Genomic DNA, 16520 nt, shown 5'->3' on the forward strand with positions numbered 1-16520 from the left:
GTGTTAAGCCAAAGCACAGTTTGTAGTGCCAGTGTGTGGATGCCCAGGGAAAAGATTGACAGCCACTACGGTAGGTGACATTATAGAAGTTTATAAAATCATGCATGGCATATAGAGGAAGTGGATAGAGAAAAGTGCCCCCCTCCCCCCGCCCTCTCATAAAACTAGAGATTGTTGGTGCCCAGTGATGCTGAATGTTGGATGATTCAAAACAGATAAAAGGAAGTAATTCTTCACACAGCACAGAGTTCAGCTGTGGTACTTGCTCCCCCAGGAGGTAGTGATGGCTATCAATCTAGATAACTTTCAAAAAGGATTAGACAAATTCATGGATAGGGCTGTGGAAGGTTACTAGCCACGATGGCTGCTCTGCATCCATAGTTGGGGGCACCTGTGCTTCTGAATACCAGTTGTTGGAAACCATAGAAGGTGAGTATGCTTTGGTGCTTGAATCCTCCTGGTGGGTTTCCCACAGACATCTTGTTGGCCACTGTGAGAAAAAGAAGACGCTGAACTGGATGGGCCATTGGCCCAATCCAGCAGAGCTCAGCTGCCACATATCACTGAGCTAAGCTTTGGCTCAGTGTGTGGTCTGAATCTGGAGCTCAAGTGCTTTGTTCCTCAAATGCGACTTTAAAGCTTGAGGTTAAGGAGGACTGCTTAACCACAAGACTGCGTTAGATTATGCATAAAGCCAAACTTTGGTGTAGTGTGATGTAACAGTTGAACTACTAAACTGAGGTTTGAGCTTCCTGTGACATTCAAGAGCTGTGGCTCTTCTTGGACACTAATCCATGGTAGTAAATGAATGAGCCTTGGGCTCATGCATGCTCCAGTGCCACAGCAGCAGCAAGGAGATCAGAAGCATCTGTGTTGGGTTGCCCACAGCTTCCCATTTATGTGTTCCAGTAAACCATAGATTGATGTGACGGGCTGAGGCCAATCCTAAAATGAAAGAAGGGGGAAGATGTGATCCAGGGTTCACCTGAGCCCATTATTGTAAGGTTATGCTTTGGATCGGACCAATGGCTCATCTAGTCCAGCATCCTCTTCCCACAGTGACCAACCAGATGCCCATTATGGGAAACCTGCATGCAGGATTCAGGCACCAGTGCCCTCTGCCCTCCTGTGGTTTCCAGCAACTGGTATTCAGAAGCATCGCTGCCTCCAACTGTGGAGGCAGAGCACAGCCAGTTGACATGGTCAGCAGTCAATGGGGGAAGAATTGGTTCTTCCATGCCCTGTGTAATTTTATGGAGCCACAAGGTGTGGGGGATGTGCGGCCTGTCAGATGAATTTAGAAAAGGATCACACAACTCAGGATTAACCAAAGTGTCTGGAATTTCAGAACGCTGTGCAAAAACGAAATTGGAGCCTTAAGAATAAAAAGGCAAGATGCTTTAGGAAAGCAGAAGGGAAAGTAAAGTATAAAGAGAGGAGGGTCAGAAGGGAAAAGTTAGCATGAGCAGATGTGTGTGTGAAGCTGAGCACAAAAACAGATGACGGGAATTCTGTGGCCTGACAAGAAGCTTAGTTATGTAGTATTATTATTTCATTTTTATCTATCTATTAATTAAGAGAATTAAAACTACATAAGTTCTGTTGAAGATAGACTTATGAATTTAATCCGTTCCAAATGCACACTCGTAGGTCAAAAACTTCATAAGTCGAGTTTCCCATAGGAAAAGCGGTTTCCCATAGGAATGTATTGGAAACAGAAAAATTCGTAAGTTGAGGAAACCGCATCTAAAAACTCGTAAGTCGAGGAAACCGCATCTAGCCGTGAACGGGTTTTCTGTTCGGATGTCGAAAAAATCGTAAGCGCGCGGCCACTTTTTCCGCTCGTAATTCGGAATCGTCGGATGTCGATTAGCTCATAAGTCGAGGTCCCACTGTATAGGTAATAGCAACATTAAAAGCATTACAGCACAGCAAATCTAGGAAGGTAATAGTTGTGTACCAGGTTAGTGCTGTGCCATAAATATGTCCTCCAACTTCCTCTCAGAAAAGCCTTCCATGCCTCAGTCTCCTTACCAAATTTTGATGAGGGAAAGATTCCAAGCTTTAACATATTGTTGTGAGATAACATGGTGTGTTTCTTTCCCTGTAAATGTAACCTGTGTTGCGACGCCAAGGTACCCCGTGTTTTCTTTGCTTGATTGGTGCATTTATATACTATATTTTTGCTCCAAGGATAGGCTGAGAGGCAGTGACTGGCCCCCCGCTACTCAAGTGAGCTTCATTACCAAGTGTGGGATTTGAACCCTGGTCTCCCAGAACTTATTCTGACACTCTAACCACAACACCACACTGACTCTCATTTGTGTCACCTTCAGGCCATGTTGTGATGCATCTGCATGCTATGACATCACAGCATGGGTTAGGCACCAGCAGATGTTATGAGGCAGAGGCTGAGTTAGCAGCTCAGGCCCTGAAGACAACAGCCATAGCCATGTCTTGCTTCTCACTGTCACGAGAGAGCAACTGTAGAGAGAATTCTGCTGCCCTCACACCCTGGTTTTCAGGCCTTTGGTGTTGTGCAATGGGCCTAAAGCTGCAGTTCCCAAACTTTTTTTTTGGGGGGGGGGGTCTTTCCCACCTGGTTCCATAAACTCATTCCCAATGCCACCACACTGCTTTACCACACCCTAAAAAAAACATTATTCAGAAGTGGGGGGAAGTCACACGGGTATGGTACCCTGTTTCTCATATTTTAAGACATAAGCCATAGCAGGATTTTTAAGCATTCAAGGAATATAAGCCATACCCCGAAAATAAGACATAGTGATAGGCGCAGCAGCAATGCCGGCCACGGCAGGAGGAGGAGGAGGAAAAAAATAAGACATCCCTTGAAAATAAGCCATAGTGTGTTTTTTTGAGGAAAAAATAAATATCAGACGTGTCTTATACCGTGTTTCTCATATTATAAGACACGTCTTATATTTATTTTTTCCTCAAAAAAACACACTATGGCTTATTTTCAAGGGATGTCTTATTTTTTTCCTCCTCCTCCTGCCGCAGCCGGCATTGCTGCTGCGCCTATCACTATGTCTTATTTTCGGGGTATGGCTTATATTCCTTGAGAGTTTAAAAATCCTGCTACGGCTTATTTTATGGGTATGTCTTAAAATATGAGAAACAGGGTAATATGAGAAACACAGTATTTTATGTTCCTTTTGTCCTTACTTTTTTCTTCTTACTTTTTTGGTTGATTTTGTGGTTGTGTGTATCTTATTGATTTGTTGGTTGATTTCTAAGTACGCCTAAATAAAACGTCTTTAAAAACACACACACAACATTATTCAGAAGATATCAACACAATGAAATTCAAAACAGGAACATCTATTCAAAATCAGATCAAAATGATTTCATTTAACAAAACTGATGCAGCGATACCAGGTTTTCAGTCTGATAGTCATTTACACCTCCAGCCCCTCCCTGCTGCCCCCTTGCCTCTCAGCACCTCTGAGGGAATCTCACTGCAAACACCCCTCCCCCCCCACATTGGAATCCACTGTTCCAAAGCGTGCACCAGGCTGATCTTTATCCTTATTGGTTCCATGTACCCATTTTTTATTTTTTTATTTCAGGAATAATCCCCAAGTTGTCTGGAATTAGATCTTTCAGACCAAGCTTTTACTCTGTCTCAGTTTCTGGGATCCAAAATCTGTTTGTTTTATTTGTGCATCTCTCTTTGCTCTGGAGCCAGGGCGAAGAATAATACTTTGATCTTCCTCCAAGCTCACAAGGTCCAAATGAAAATGGGTGTATTCTGTGATGAAGGGCCCAGTTTAGCTGGACTGGCTCATTACAACCCTTTCTCCTTTTCTCTCTCTTTTCATCTTTCTGTTGTTTTAACGAGAGACCAAAGGACACAAGCTGCTCTTCCCAGGACTAAACTTTGTAAAAATTGACTCGGCAAGCAAATAAATCATGGAGGCTTTGCTTCTCGGGGCTGCGAGCTGAGGCAACCATAAGCCTCAACACCAGTCGTTGGAAACCACAGAATGGAGGGCAGAGAAGCTGTTCTGGTACTTGACTCCTGCTTCCTTCCTTTCCACAGAGGCATCTGGTTGGCCACTGTGGGGTCAGGATACTGGATTAGATGGGCCATTGGCCTGATCCAGCAGGAGTCTTATGTTCTTATGCTTATGAGCATTATGTGACTTTCCTTCTGGAAATGTTTTGATTCCCACAACAACTCTGTGAGGTCTGTTCGACTCAGAGTTCCAAATTCCCATGGTGCCAGGCACATTTTGCCACTGGCATGGGTCCATTTGTGTCTCTGTGGAGATTTCTGGGCACCAGGTTGGCGACTACAGTTTTAAAAACCTCCACCTTAGTCCATAGCCAATACCATTTCCATTTCCCCTACGTTTCTCTTTCTTGCATACTGGGACAAGCGAATTTGTTGTAAGAGCAAGCTACTGTCAGGCAATGTAGTTGAGGTCATAGAATCGAAGGATTGTAGTGTTGGAAAGGGACCCTCGGGGGTCATCTAGTCCAACCCCTCGGCAAATAGGCATTCCGTTGTGGCGACCGTAACCTAGTTTTAAGGTACCACTTGGTGCCTAGCTTATATATCTTGAGTTTCTAACCCTGGTTAGACTGAGAGGCAGTGACTGCCGCCCAAGGTCTCACCCAGTGGGCGGGATTCGAAACTGGGACTCCCAAGTCTAAGTCATTCTAACCACTACACCACACTGGCAGTCTGCAGCACAAGATGACCACAAAGCTGAATGCAGTTTTATTTTACTGCCAGCAGAGCTTTGTGGAAGGCATTCCATGGGTTGGTCAAGTAATTGAATGGGGGGGGGATATTATTGAGGCTAGAACAACGATGACCTCCCAACGTGTTTGATGTAAGCTTGCCTCTTATGACTGCTTCCCCCACCCTCTGCCCGATTTTTGAGAGCCTATGAGGTGTAGTAGCTGGTGTGTTGGACTAGGACCTGGGAGACCTGGGTTCAGTTCCCCCCACTCAGCCACGAAACTCACAAGGTGACCTTGGTCCGATCACTGCCTCTCAGCCTAACCTACCTTGCAAGGTTGTTGTGGGGATTAAATGGGGAAGGGGAAAGCCATGTCTGCCACCTCGAGTGCCTTTAAGAAAAAGGTGGGATAGAAATCCTATAAATAACACAGGGGGGGCTTTGGGGGGGAGGGAGGGGTGGAAGGAAACCCAATTACAAATTAGACATCCCTTGGATGGTCGCACCTCATGGGTGCCTCTTGTGGCAGGAGGGGGCCTGTGGGGAGTTGGCACGAAGAAGGAGGGAAATAATGTTGAGTTTTAAGAATTAGAATTGGAATTAAGAATAAGAAACCCGCCATAATTATATTTAAGAATTAGGAAAATCAGGAAGAAGGGATCTGAGGAAGTCACAAATACAAAGTAAGAAATTGAAATTCTTAATTGTTTGTTTGTTTGTCTATTATGCTGGAAGATATAAATGGTTGGGGGGGTTCCCTATCCCAATCTCTCCTTATGTCTCGGGGCCTCCTGGTGGCAGGCGGGGGTTCAGGAGCTAGGGAGAGGGGGGTGAGGACAAACCCAGCTTTAAAATGGACTACCTTCGACTCTCAACACCCGCAGGATCCACTTGTGGTAGAAGGGGACTTGTGGGGGGAGGGGGGGAAGGTGGGTAGAAATGTTTTTCTTTATGTCTTGTCTTTTTGTGTTGTTATATAAAACTAATAAAAATTATTTTTTTAAAAAAAGAAATCCTATAAATAACAATAACTTTCACACAAAGTTCTAGTTACAGGTAGGTAGCCGTGTTGGTCTGGTGTAGTCGAAACAAAATAAAAAAATTCCTTCCAGTAGCACCTTAGAGACCAACTAAGTTTATTACTGGTATGAGCTTTCGTGTGCATGTACACTCCTTCAGATACCATTTATCTGAAGAAGTGTGCATGCACATGAAAGCTCATACCAGTAATAAACTTAGTTGGTCTCTAAGGTGCTACTGGAAGGAATTTTTTTTATTTTGTTTCATACAAAGGTCTCTCCCCCCCCCACCCACTAGAAATTTCAGCAATGTGAGCAACCATGAAGCAGTGGACTCAGGACCTCTTTCCCCCCCTAACCTTAATGTTAAAGCTTAATAAGCATCTGTCCTTTGTGTGCTGTGCTTATTATTTCGGAGGAAAGTGTGGAATCCAAAAGGTGCTGTGCTGGGTCTGCAGGAATGAAGCTTCTACAAATTTTAATTGCCAGTTTTGCATACTTATCTCTGCAACCTTTCCATCTTTCCTAGATTACTCATTGGCTGTACAGAAATTCTCCCAGACTCTCCAGTCCTTTCAGTTTGACTTTATTGGGGACACCCTGACAGATGATGAGATTAACATTGGTAAGTGCTTCCTTTTGTGTGTGTGTGTGTGTGTGTGTGTGTGTGTGTGTGTGTCGCTGCTTGAAAATGCTGACACACTAATCATGAAGTTCCTGGGAAGTCCCTTACTGATAACATTCATGGATTTAGGACACTTCATCGCATCCTTGGGTGGTTTCCAGCAAGTGGTATACTGTATTTAGAAGCATCGCTGCCTCCAACTGCAGAGGCAGAGCATAGCCTTTGTGGCTAGCAACTCTCACTAGCACACTCCTTCTCCATGAATTTGTCCAGTCCTCTTTTAAAGACAACCAAGAATTCGTGCAATTGGCAAAAAAGCTGGGTTAATGAAAACCAAGCTGTTTTTTTGGGGGGGGGAAGGGCACCCCTGCACCGCATCCTTTAAAAGGCATTTGGGGAATTATCTGCCTCTAACTGCTGCTGTTCCACCAGCGGTTTTGGAGACTGGAAACTGCTGCTACGGTGATATGAGAAGCTGAGGGCTCTGATCAAATGAGCTGGGAAGTCTTAGCACTCTTGGAAAACTCTGGAAATGATAGGAAACAGGCAGATAGTGTCATGCCAAGATGAGTCAGAGGAAGAGCAGGATCACAGGGACGATCCTGAAAAGCCATGGAGATTCCACTGTCTTATCTTTGTTTCAGCCTTGTGATGTATGACAGGCATGGGGACATAAATAATGGCAAAGGCCACTAACTTGCCTCTTTATTTGAGGTGGTGGACTTCCTTCCTCATCTCCTTCAAGGCATTATTGTTGCTGCAGGATGTTTGTTCCAACTGATCAATCCTTTTGGCTCATGCAAGAGAGATTGAAGGATCTGTTGTTTCTGGTCAGGCCACTATCATAGTTCAGTTAAGAAGTCCTTGGCATAAGAACATAGGAAGAGCCTGCTGGATCAGACCAATGGGCTATTTAGTCCAGCATCCTGTTCCCACAATGGCTGAATAAATGCTCCAGTGGGAATTCCAGGAGCAGAACCTGAGCACAAGAGCCCTCTCCCCTCCTGTGGATTCCAACAACTGGTATTCAGAAGTATTGTTGCCACCAAAGCCCAGCCGTCCACAGCTTCCCCTTCCCTAAATTTGTCCAATCCTCTTGAAGCCATCCAGATTGGTGGCCATCACTGCCTCCTGTGGGAGGGAGTTCCACAGTCTAACTGTGCCCTGCATGAAGGAGTCATTTTCTTTCATCCGTTCTGAATCTCCCAACATTCAGCTTCTTTGGATGTCTGCGAGTTCTCGTATTATTTGGGTTGTGTGGATGTGTGGTGTATAAAACTAAAGTAAATAATAATGATCTGTATGCCGTTGCAGTACATAATTTGCAACCCCGGAGAGTCAGTCCCAAGTAACTCGTTTTTGTTCTTCTCGCTCCTTCGTAGCCGAATCCTTTAAGGAGTTTTCGGAGCTGCTTCAAGAGGTGGAACTTGAAAGATCAATGATGGTGAGTATAGGCCACCCTTTGTTCCTCCATCGGCATAATTACACTTAAGGGCTGTAGTCAAAGTGGATGCATTCAGATTGAATCCAAATTCCCACTCGGCCTTGAAGCTCACTGGGTGTGACTGGGGTCCAGTCACCACCTCTCACCTAACCTAACTCACAGGGTTGTTGTGAATGAGGAGGGGGAGAAGCATGTACGCCACCTTGAGCTATTTGAAGAGAAAAAAAAGGGATTGAAATGCAATAAATAAAAGTTAGTTATTTATATGTTGCATTACTTTCTTACTTTTCTCTACAGGTGCAAAATGCTAGTGATTTACTGATCAAACCGCTGGAAAACTTCCGCAAGGAGCAAATTGGATTCACCAAAGTAAGTTAATTTCCCCTGCCCCCTTCAATTTGTACTTAGGAAATTATTTGTATATTTATATATTTAGCAATTTATAGAGCGCTAAAGAAAAAAGGGAAAAGGATTCACCAAAGTAAGTTAATTCCTCCTGCCCCCTTCAATTTGTACTTAGGAAATTATTTGTATATTTATATATTCAGCAATTTATAGAGCGCTAAAGAAAAAAGGGAAAAGGAAAAAAAAACACCTGGTTGCATAAAGTATTTACATAAAAACATTTACATAAAAATATTATGTGGAATATTTACATAGAATAGTGTAATATGTTTATCTGCTGAATACAGATAAAACCAGCAGAATTATAGAAAACCAACTCCTGATTTACACATGTCTAATTGACAGGTGATCATGCGTGCACGGCGCCAAACCTGGAAGTGACCCAAAAAGCATCTCCAGGAAGTGCTGAGAGGTGCTTCCTATCTGGAAAACTGGAGAGCTTCTGCCAGTCAGTGCAGACAGTGCTGAGCCGAATGGACTCACGGTCTGACTTGGCATAAGGCAGATTCCTATGTTCCAGGTGGCAAGGACTAGGGCAGTGGCTCCCCCAAAATTTCAAGCCATGCCTCCCCGTTCCATAAACATGCCCCCAGTGCTACCCTACCTTATAAAAAAGCATTTGCATGACCCACTAAGGAAGATAATAACGCAATGGAAATTAATTGTACCTTGCTTCAAAATCCAGTTAAAACTATTGAGTTTAACGAATTAGAGCAAAACTGATGCTCTTGATCCAGTGATACCAGCGTTTCGAAGTCTGGTGGTCATTTACATATCCAGCACCCTCCCCCCCACCCTTTTGCCTCTTAGCACCCAGCTAGGTGATCTCCCCTGACCCTATTGAAGGGGCATTACCACCTGTTTTGCAAACCATGGGTCAAGAGCCATTGTTCATATGCCGTCGTCTGCTCGTGTAACGAAGATGGAAAACCATTCTAAATTCATCATTAAAACTTTAATACAAAAAATGCAAGCAGGGTGAAAACACACTCACCCCCTCTGTAAAGAAGTCTCTCATAGAGTGTAAAAGTTCGCTTTGTCCAGTACCAAAAAGTCAAAGTTCCCCATTAGTCAGCAGGCTAAAGTAATTGGCTGTGGACCAGTGAAATGGAGACTTCTTGGCGAACACACAAGCTTGGATTCAGCCCAGCCCATCTGGAGTCATTGACATTATAAGTTGCAGACCATAACGCTTGACACTTTGCCTCCTTCCTTGTCTCTGTTTCCAGACTTCAAAAGTTTAAAACAAACTGCCATAGTAGAAATAATGCTCATGCTGTTGTAGCTTCTCTTTGGGTGTTCACAAACAGGGAAGTGAGTGTGACCACACTCATTTGCCCCTATGAACATAAGGAGAGCCCCGCCTGATCAGGCCAGTGGCCCATCTAGTGCAGTATCCTACTGTCACAGTTGCCAGTAGGCAGATGCCCCAATGCAAGCAGGATCCAAGCACAAACCCCCTCCCCATCTTTGGTTTCCAGCAGCTGGTATCGAGAAGCATTACTGCCCGCCTCCAACTGTGGAGGCAGAGCATATACATCCTGGCTCGTAGCCGTCGATAGCCCTCTCCTCCTCCATTAATTTGCCTATTCCTCTTTTAAAGCCATCTAGGTTGGTGGCCATCACTGCCTCCTGTGGCAGAGAGTTCCATAGTTAAAACTATGTGCTGCATGAAGAAAGACTTCCTTTTTGTGTCCTGAATCTTCCCTGGATGTCCGTGAATTCTAGTGTTTTGGGAGAGGGAGAAAACTTCCCTCTACTCACTTTCTGTGTGCCATGCATAATTTTATAAACTTCTATCATGTTGCCTCTTCTTCACTTTTTTTCTGAGCTAAAACCTCTCAAACATAGCAACCGTTCCTCATGTGGGAGTCATATTAAAAAAGAATGTAGTGAAAATTAATAGCACCAACTTCTTGCAGAGCATTCATTACATGGTTTTTTTTTAAAAAAAAAATAACCAAATTCCATAGCACATGGGAGACAACAAATTTAGTGTATCTTAATTGAAACATAGGAAGATAGGAAGCTATACCGAGTCAGACCAGGATTTCAGACAGGGTGTATCTCGCAGGAGATGGTTGGGATTGAACCTGGGACCTTCTACATGCAAGGCAGGTGCTCTACCACTATGCTATGGCTCTTCCCCCTAAAACAGATGTGTCAGCAGTGGGATTCAAGCCCACACCTCCATACAGAGAACTGAACGTCCAGCCCCACTCGTGGGAAGGCTCAGTTATCCCCCTTGAGTCTAGCCAACCCCCTGCAATGCAGGAATCATTTTGCCTAACATGGCACTTCATAATGAAGTTCCACCAGACTGCAATAAATGTTCTTAGTTTTCCACCTGGGAATCTGCAGCTCGGGCATAATCTTCTCTGTTGGAGCTGAGGTCCATGTTCTTTCATACCACAAAGAAAAGTGCAAGTCTCCTAGAGTTTTTCCATAGCTGGGCTATTGAAATTCTGGCCCCAGCCAACATCCAAGTCAGAAGTTCCTTAGAGCACATATTTCCCACTTCTCCATCCCGTATGTTCAATAAAGAGAGTTGTGGTGAAGCCATAATGCTGCTTTTAATTATTTTAGAGATTTCTTGATACACCTCATTCCAAAATTATGAGACCCATGGGCGCTCCCACTTTAGGTGAATTGCTGCAGGTTTTTGAGCATCTGTTTCTCATAGGAGGTTCTGAGGCTGTTCCCTGACCCCTTTACAGACACAAACTGCCTCCTGCTGTGCACAGATGTTTTCCCATTGGCCCTTTCTGTCTTGAACTACTTGTAAAATGCTCCTCCTTGTGGCTGGGCTAGAGATCAGAAAGAGCTTCCCAAATTGCAGTGGTGGTTCCCAAACTTTTTCATGCCCCTGCCGCCATGGTTCCATGGTACCCCCCCCTACCCTACCCTTATACAAGCATTGTTCGTAATAGTGGTTTGCATGACCCACCAAGGAAGACAGTAACACAATAAAATTTGGAACTGTAGCAATTAGCTGCACATTTATTTAAAATCCAATCAATTGCTTATCTTAATTGATTCAACAAAACTGATGCCGGCTTTTCAAAGTCTGATAGTCATTTCCATCTTTAGTGCCCCCTTGCCTCAGCACCTCATACGTAATCCCATCGTCCCCCAGGGTGTGTTCCCTCCCACTTGGGAAACCACTGTTGCAGATAAACCCTCAATTAACTTTGTGTGTGCATTGGTTGAGGTGGATGCTCTCCAGATATTGTTGGACCCCCAGCTCCCAGCAGTTCAAGCCAGCATGGTCTTATCCCAACCGTGCAACAAATTCCAGGTGGCTCTGGGTGTGTTAACACCAATTCCGGGCATTTAGTAATGCTTATATATCCACTGGCAAGTTCCCCAATGGGAGAAAATATGTTCTCTAAAAATTGTTGGAGGAAGGTATCATTTCTGCACGTACAACCCTACACACAACCCTAGAATCAAAGAATTGCAGAGTTGGAAAGGATCATCTGCTCCAGCCTCCTGCACTGCAGGAATCTCCACCAACCTCTTAATAGAGTATCCTTAAGGCCACTTAGTCCCAGTGATTTTCACTGGGTCTCGGGTGGCGTAAGTCCAAGGGCTTGGTTTGTGTATAAGATGAAATCCATCTGGCAGCACGTCCCAAGCTGCCAGCATATTGCAGCTGTTCCAAAAGCCATTTTGGATCTAGAATGGGCGATGAACTTTCTCTTTAATATAGAAAAGCTGTTTTCTATTTCTTAGAAAGAGGCCAGCTGCCTGAAAATGCAATGGAGCAGATGGCCTTCTAGACTCCTTTATATCTCTCAGTTTTTTCCCCCCAGTTAAGTTTACTAAAAGCCATTTGTCGCTAGTGCAGCTGGCTCTTGTGTGTGCCTAGATAAGTCTCTGATTGTACAAAGAGGAGTAACTTCTCCAAGATGATACCCCTTCAAGAGTGCAGTTGGGAGATGATAGATAGCTGAATGCTTCCTCAGAGAAAAAGGGAAACTTCTCCATATAGAAAGCTAGCATCTCTGGGTGAACAGTGTGGTGAAAAACTCCTTGCCATGATGCTATGTAGCTTCTTATAGAGGCAGGTAGCTTCCAGACTTGTAGTCCTCTATCTCACCTTCCCCTTTCTAGAAAGTTCTTCCTTATGAATGCCAAGGCCACACCATACATTTAAAGTGCTAGGATACCACTTTGAACAGTTGTGGCTCCAACCAAAGAATTCTGGGATCTGCAGCCTTGTTAAGGGCGCTGGGAATTGTTAGGAGCCCCATCCTATCCCCTCACAGAGCTACAATTCCCAGAGTGGTTTAACATTCACGGGAAGTACTGGGAATTGTAGCGTTGGAGGAAAAAATAGATGGCTACAACAATTATAGAGCAGTTTAATGATCGGTTCCTCTTCAGAGGAAACCAGAGTTGGTAGCTCTGGGAGGAGAAAAGAAGTCTCATGGAATCATAGAATTGTAGAATAGGAATGGACCTCAAGGGTCCTCCAGTCCAGCTCCCGCATATAAACCGCTTACTGTATTTCACCACATACTGGTCACCACCTTATAATAGTCACAGACCCCCTTTTTGGACCCCAAAATTGCTCCCAGAGCATTCCCCGCATAATAGTTGCAGGGGTATCAGTATATCTCCATACATGGTCAGGGGGCAACGGCGGTGCTAAGAGTTCTGAGGAGGCCCTCTATTCCTTCCCCACAGGACTACAATTCCCAGAGTGGTTTAGCAGTCAATCCCTCTTCACAGGATCTTTGGGAACTGTAGTTCTGTGGGGAAGGAATGAGGGGGGTATCCTAACAACTTTCAGCACCCATAACAAACCACAGCTCCCAGAATTCTTTGGGGTGAGCCAAGTCACAATCTTCCAGTCTTTCTTACTTCCCTACAGGGTGGTTGTGAAGTTAAAACATGGCCATTCTGAGCTGTCTGGATGAACGTTAAGTGTACAAATGTTAGAAATATTGTAACCAGTGCTTGCTTCTGATACTTTTTTTTTTTTGGTTGATAATCCAGCTTGGAATCATGTGGAATCATGTCATTAATAAGAATGACTCCTCTGTGCAAATGCAGAGCGCCTTTCCTTTACTACTAAAATTTTGCAGAGCCAGTGGAGAGTGCCATTTAGGGTCAGGCTGGAAACCCCTGACATCTGTTCTTTAAAAATAGTACTTAACAGTTGCTCACAACACAATGATTTTGCATCTCTTCCATTTCTAGGAACGGAAAAAGAAATTTGAGAAGGACGGGGAGAGGTTCTACTCCATGTTGGATCGCCATTTGAATTTATCTTCAAAGAAAAAAGAATCCCATTTGCAAGAGGTAGGTGAAGATGTTTTCAGCACTTGAGAACCATACTTTGTAAGGACATGTAAAAGTAGCAGTGCTGCTGTTGTATTAACATCCCCATTCTGTTTCTTACCTAGGCTGACATGCAGGTAGATAAAGAGCGGCATGTTTTCTTTGAATCTTCCCTGGAATACGTCTATCAGATCCAAGAAGTGCAGGAGAGCAAGAAGTTTAGTATTGTGGAGCCTGTAAGTAAACACCCCTGCAAACTTTCTTTCCCTCCAGTGCATTTGGCACTGAAGCATGTGTCACAGGCTACAGAAACTTAATCTCCATTGGACAGGGGCGGCGTATAATGTCTTACTGCCTCTGTTGATGTTGCCTGTGGCTTGCAAAAAAACAAAAAAAAATGATGCACTGATTGCCAGTTTGCTACTGGATCAGGCTCAATGTGTTAGTATTAGTATAAAACACCTGTAACAACTTGGGACCAGCTTACCTGCAATATTGCCTTTCTCCATATGCACCCCCTTGATCTGCAGACCTGACACTGTTTCAGGTGACAAATAATCCCCATTCTGCATTTGTAAGAACTCAAATATTTTAATGGGACAGCACCTACACTCTGGAACTCCCTGCCTATTGACATCAGCCAGGTGCCTTCACTACATTCTTTCCAGTGCCTGCTAAAAACGTTGTTTTCTTTAGGCAAGCCTGTCTAGACATGTCAAATGTGGGTGTCTGTTTTAATCTGTTTTTAGTGTGTTGCTGAGTTTATCTTCTGAGTGTTTGAGTTACTGAATTTTATTTTCCTTGCAAAGAGCTTTGGGGTTTCATTTTAGTCATGGTGTGTATAAATTTCATGAAATGAATGAATGGGCATATAAATAAATAAATAAATAAATAAATAAATAAATAAATAAAGACTTGCACATGCTCAGCTTTTATATATAAAGGCTGCAGAACCCAGTGCTCCTTGGCTCCGTTTTAGCGCAGAGTAACCACAGGTACGTTGAGAATAAATGTTGTTTGACCCTATCCTCCCGGTCACCCTTCCCTTCATTAACTCCCTCATCTCACCCGACACCTGCAGATATTATGTGTTTCCCAGACGCCAGGGCAAGAGACTCTCAAATCCAGGTATGGGAGCATAGCTAGGAGAAGCATTAGTTTTTTCCTGATTCTGCACCATGCCCAAAGCCATTCTGGAATCTTTTATAGCAGGCACTAGCGGGGAATCCCAAAAGCAGAATAGAAACGGAAAAATATTTGACTTTCAAATGGATAGTGTAATTTGTGAGTTTGGCCCCATCGTGCTGAAAATGGGGTGAAGTCATCCTAAAGTTACCTTTTGGTCCACCATCTTGTTTCAAGATGGCACCTGTCGTCCAAATGTTGACGAAAATGGCTGCCCCTACATTAAGAATCCTCTTGCCGAGTTTGGTTACAATAGGCTGAACCTGTGCCAGTAAATAGGCAAAGTCATGCCAAGGTCATGTGTCAGTCTGCCGTCTTGATTCAAAACAGTGCCTTCCATCTGCCCCATAACTTAGGGTACCTTGAGAGGTGTCCAGCCCAATGGAGGACAGACAAACCCTTTTCCAGAATATGTAGCAGATGCTTCTCCAGAAAAGGAGATGTGTCCAGTGTTTAAGCCTTTCTTGTCCAACTGTCAAAATAGATTCAGCAGGCCGGGAGGATTTTTACGCACTCTGATTCTGGATACACAGATCTGCTCTTTAACTTAGAAAATGTTGTCTCTTTTGTTCACCACAGGTCTTGGCTTTCCTCCATAGCCTCTTCACCTACAACAACCTGACTGTGGAATTGACGCAGGATTTCCTGCCATATAAGCAACAGCTTCAGCTCAGTCTGCAGAACGTGAGTTTGCTTCCCACTATCCTGTCTTTCTTCTTCACTCCTACTGAAGAAATGCTTATTCGGTGCGCAGTGCCATATGTCTTGTAAGAACATATGAAGAGCCTGCTGGATCAGGCCAATGGCCCGTCTAGTCCAGCATCCTCTTCACATAGTGGCTGAACTGTTGCCTGTGCAAAATCTGCAAACAGGACCCGAGCACAAGAGCCTTCTCCCCTTCCCCCCTCCCTGGGTTTCTAGCAACCGGCATTCAGAAGCATTGCTGCCTCCAACTGCAAAGGCAGAGCATAGCCATTGTACCTAGTAGCCTTTGATAGCTTCCTCCACTTCTAGTCCTCTTTTTAAGCCGTGTAGGTTGGTGGCCATCACTGTCTCCTGTGGGAGGTAGTTCCATAGTCTTACTGCGTGCATAAGTATTTCTTGAATCTTCCTACATTCAGTTTCATTGGATGTCCACAGGTTATTGGGGCAGGGCAGGGGCGTTCTCTATCCACTTCTTCAAGGCCATGCATAATTTTATTAAGTTCCCACCAGTTTATGGATTACAGCAGGCATGTCAAACCTGCGGCCCTCCAGATGTTTTGGCCTACAACTCCCATGATCCCTAGCTAGCAGGACCAGTGGTTGGGGAAGATGGGAATTGTAGGCCAAAACATCGGGAGGGCCGCTGGTTTGACATGCCTGGATTACGGCCTTGCAGTCTTTCCAAGGGTCCACTTTGACCAGGAATCTGCCGCATTGCAAATTGTGTTTGTTCTTCCATTCTTTTTGCAAGGCGTCTTGATTCCCCATGTGGCTGCTTTGTTGCTAACAGAGGCCATCATCTGAGTAGTTGCCTTCCCAGCTATTTCTTTTCAGCAGAGAGTGGTTTGTCCACACTTATTTCTGGAAACCAAGAGACCTGGGTGTTCTTGCTGTTTAGCGACTGCTGGAATGACTTGGGCACCAGCAATCTAGTGGCTCTGAGAAACTGGATAGAGGTGGAAGAGCCCCTCAAGGGTTATCTAGCCCAATGCTTTGCAGTCCAGGAACACCAGGGGAAACCTGTGGCTATGCTTGGGTAGATGCAAGCAGGGAGAATGTTCACAGCCTTTCCCCTATTCAGTGGGGAAGAGCTGTGTGGGCAAAGGTGGAGCAGAGACCCTTCAAATTTACTCAAA

The 16520-nt window shown here is 44.4% G+C and overlaps 1 protein-coding gene across 3 annotated transcripts in view; it reads left to right on the forward strand.

Moving 5' to 3' along the window:
- Positions 1 to 16520, forward strand: part of OPHN1 (oligophrenin 1) — a 124590-nt gene that overhangs the window by 34944 nt on the left and 73126 nt on the right. For all 3 annotated transcript variants that reach the window (XM_035113211.3, XM_088664700.1, XM_088664701.1), the window contains 6 exons: positions 6261 to 6356; positions 7739 to 7800; positions 8098 to 8169; positions 13414 to 13515; positions 13620 to 13730; positions 15259 to 15363. In XM_035113211.3, coding sequence (XP_034969102.2) covers positions 6261 to 6356; positions 7739 to 7800; positions 8098 to 8169; positions 13414 to 13515; positions 13620 to 13730; positions 15259 to 15363 — 548 coding nt within the window. The remainder of the gene's footprint in view (positions 1 to 6260; positions 6357 to 7738; positions 7801 to 8097; positions 8170 to 13413; positions 13516 to 13619; positions 13731 to 15258; positions 15364 to 16520) is intronic.

Source organism: Zootoca vivipara, chromosome Z2 (genome assembly GCF_965207765.1).
Source record: "Zootoca vivipara chromosome Z2, rZooViv2.hap1.1, whole genome shotgun sequence".
Classification (NCBI taxonomy): Eukaryota; Metazoa; Chordata; class Lepidosauria; order Squamata; family Lacertidae; genus Zootoca; species Zootoca vivipara.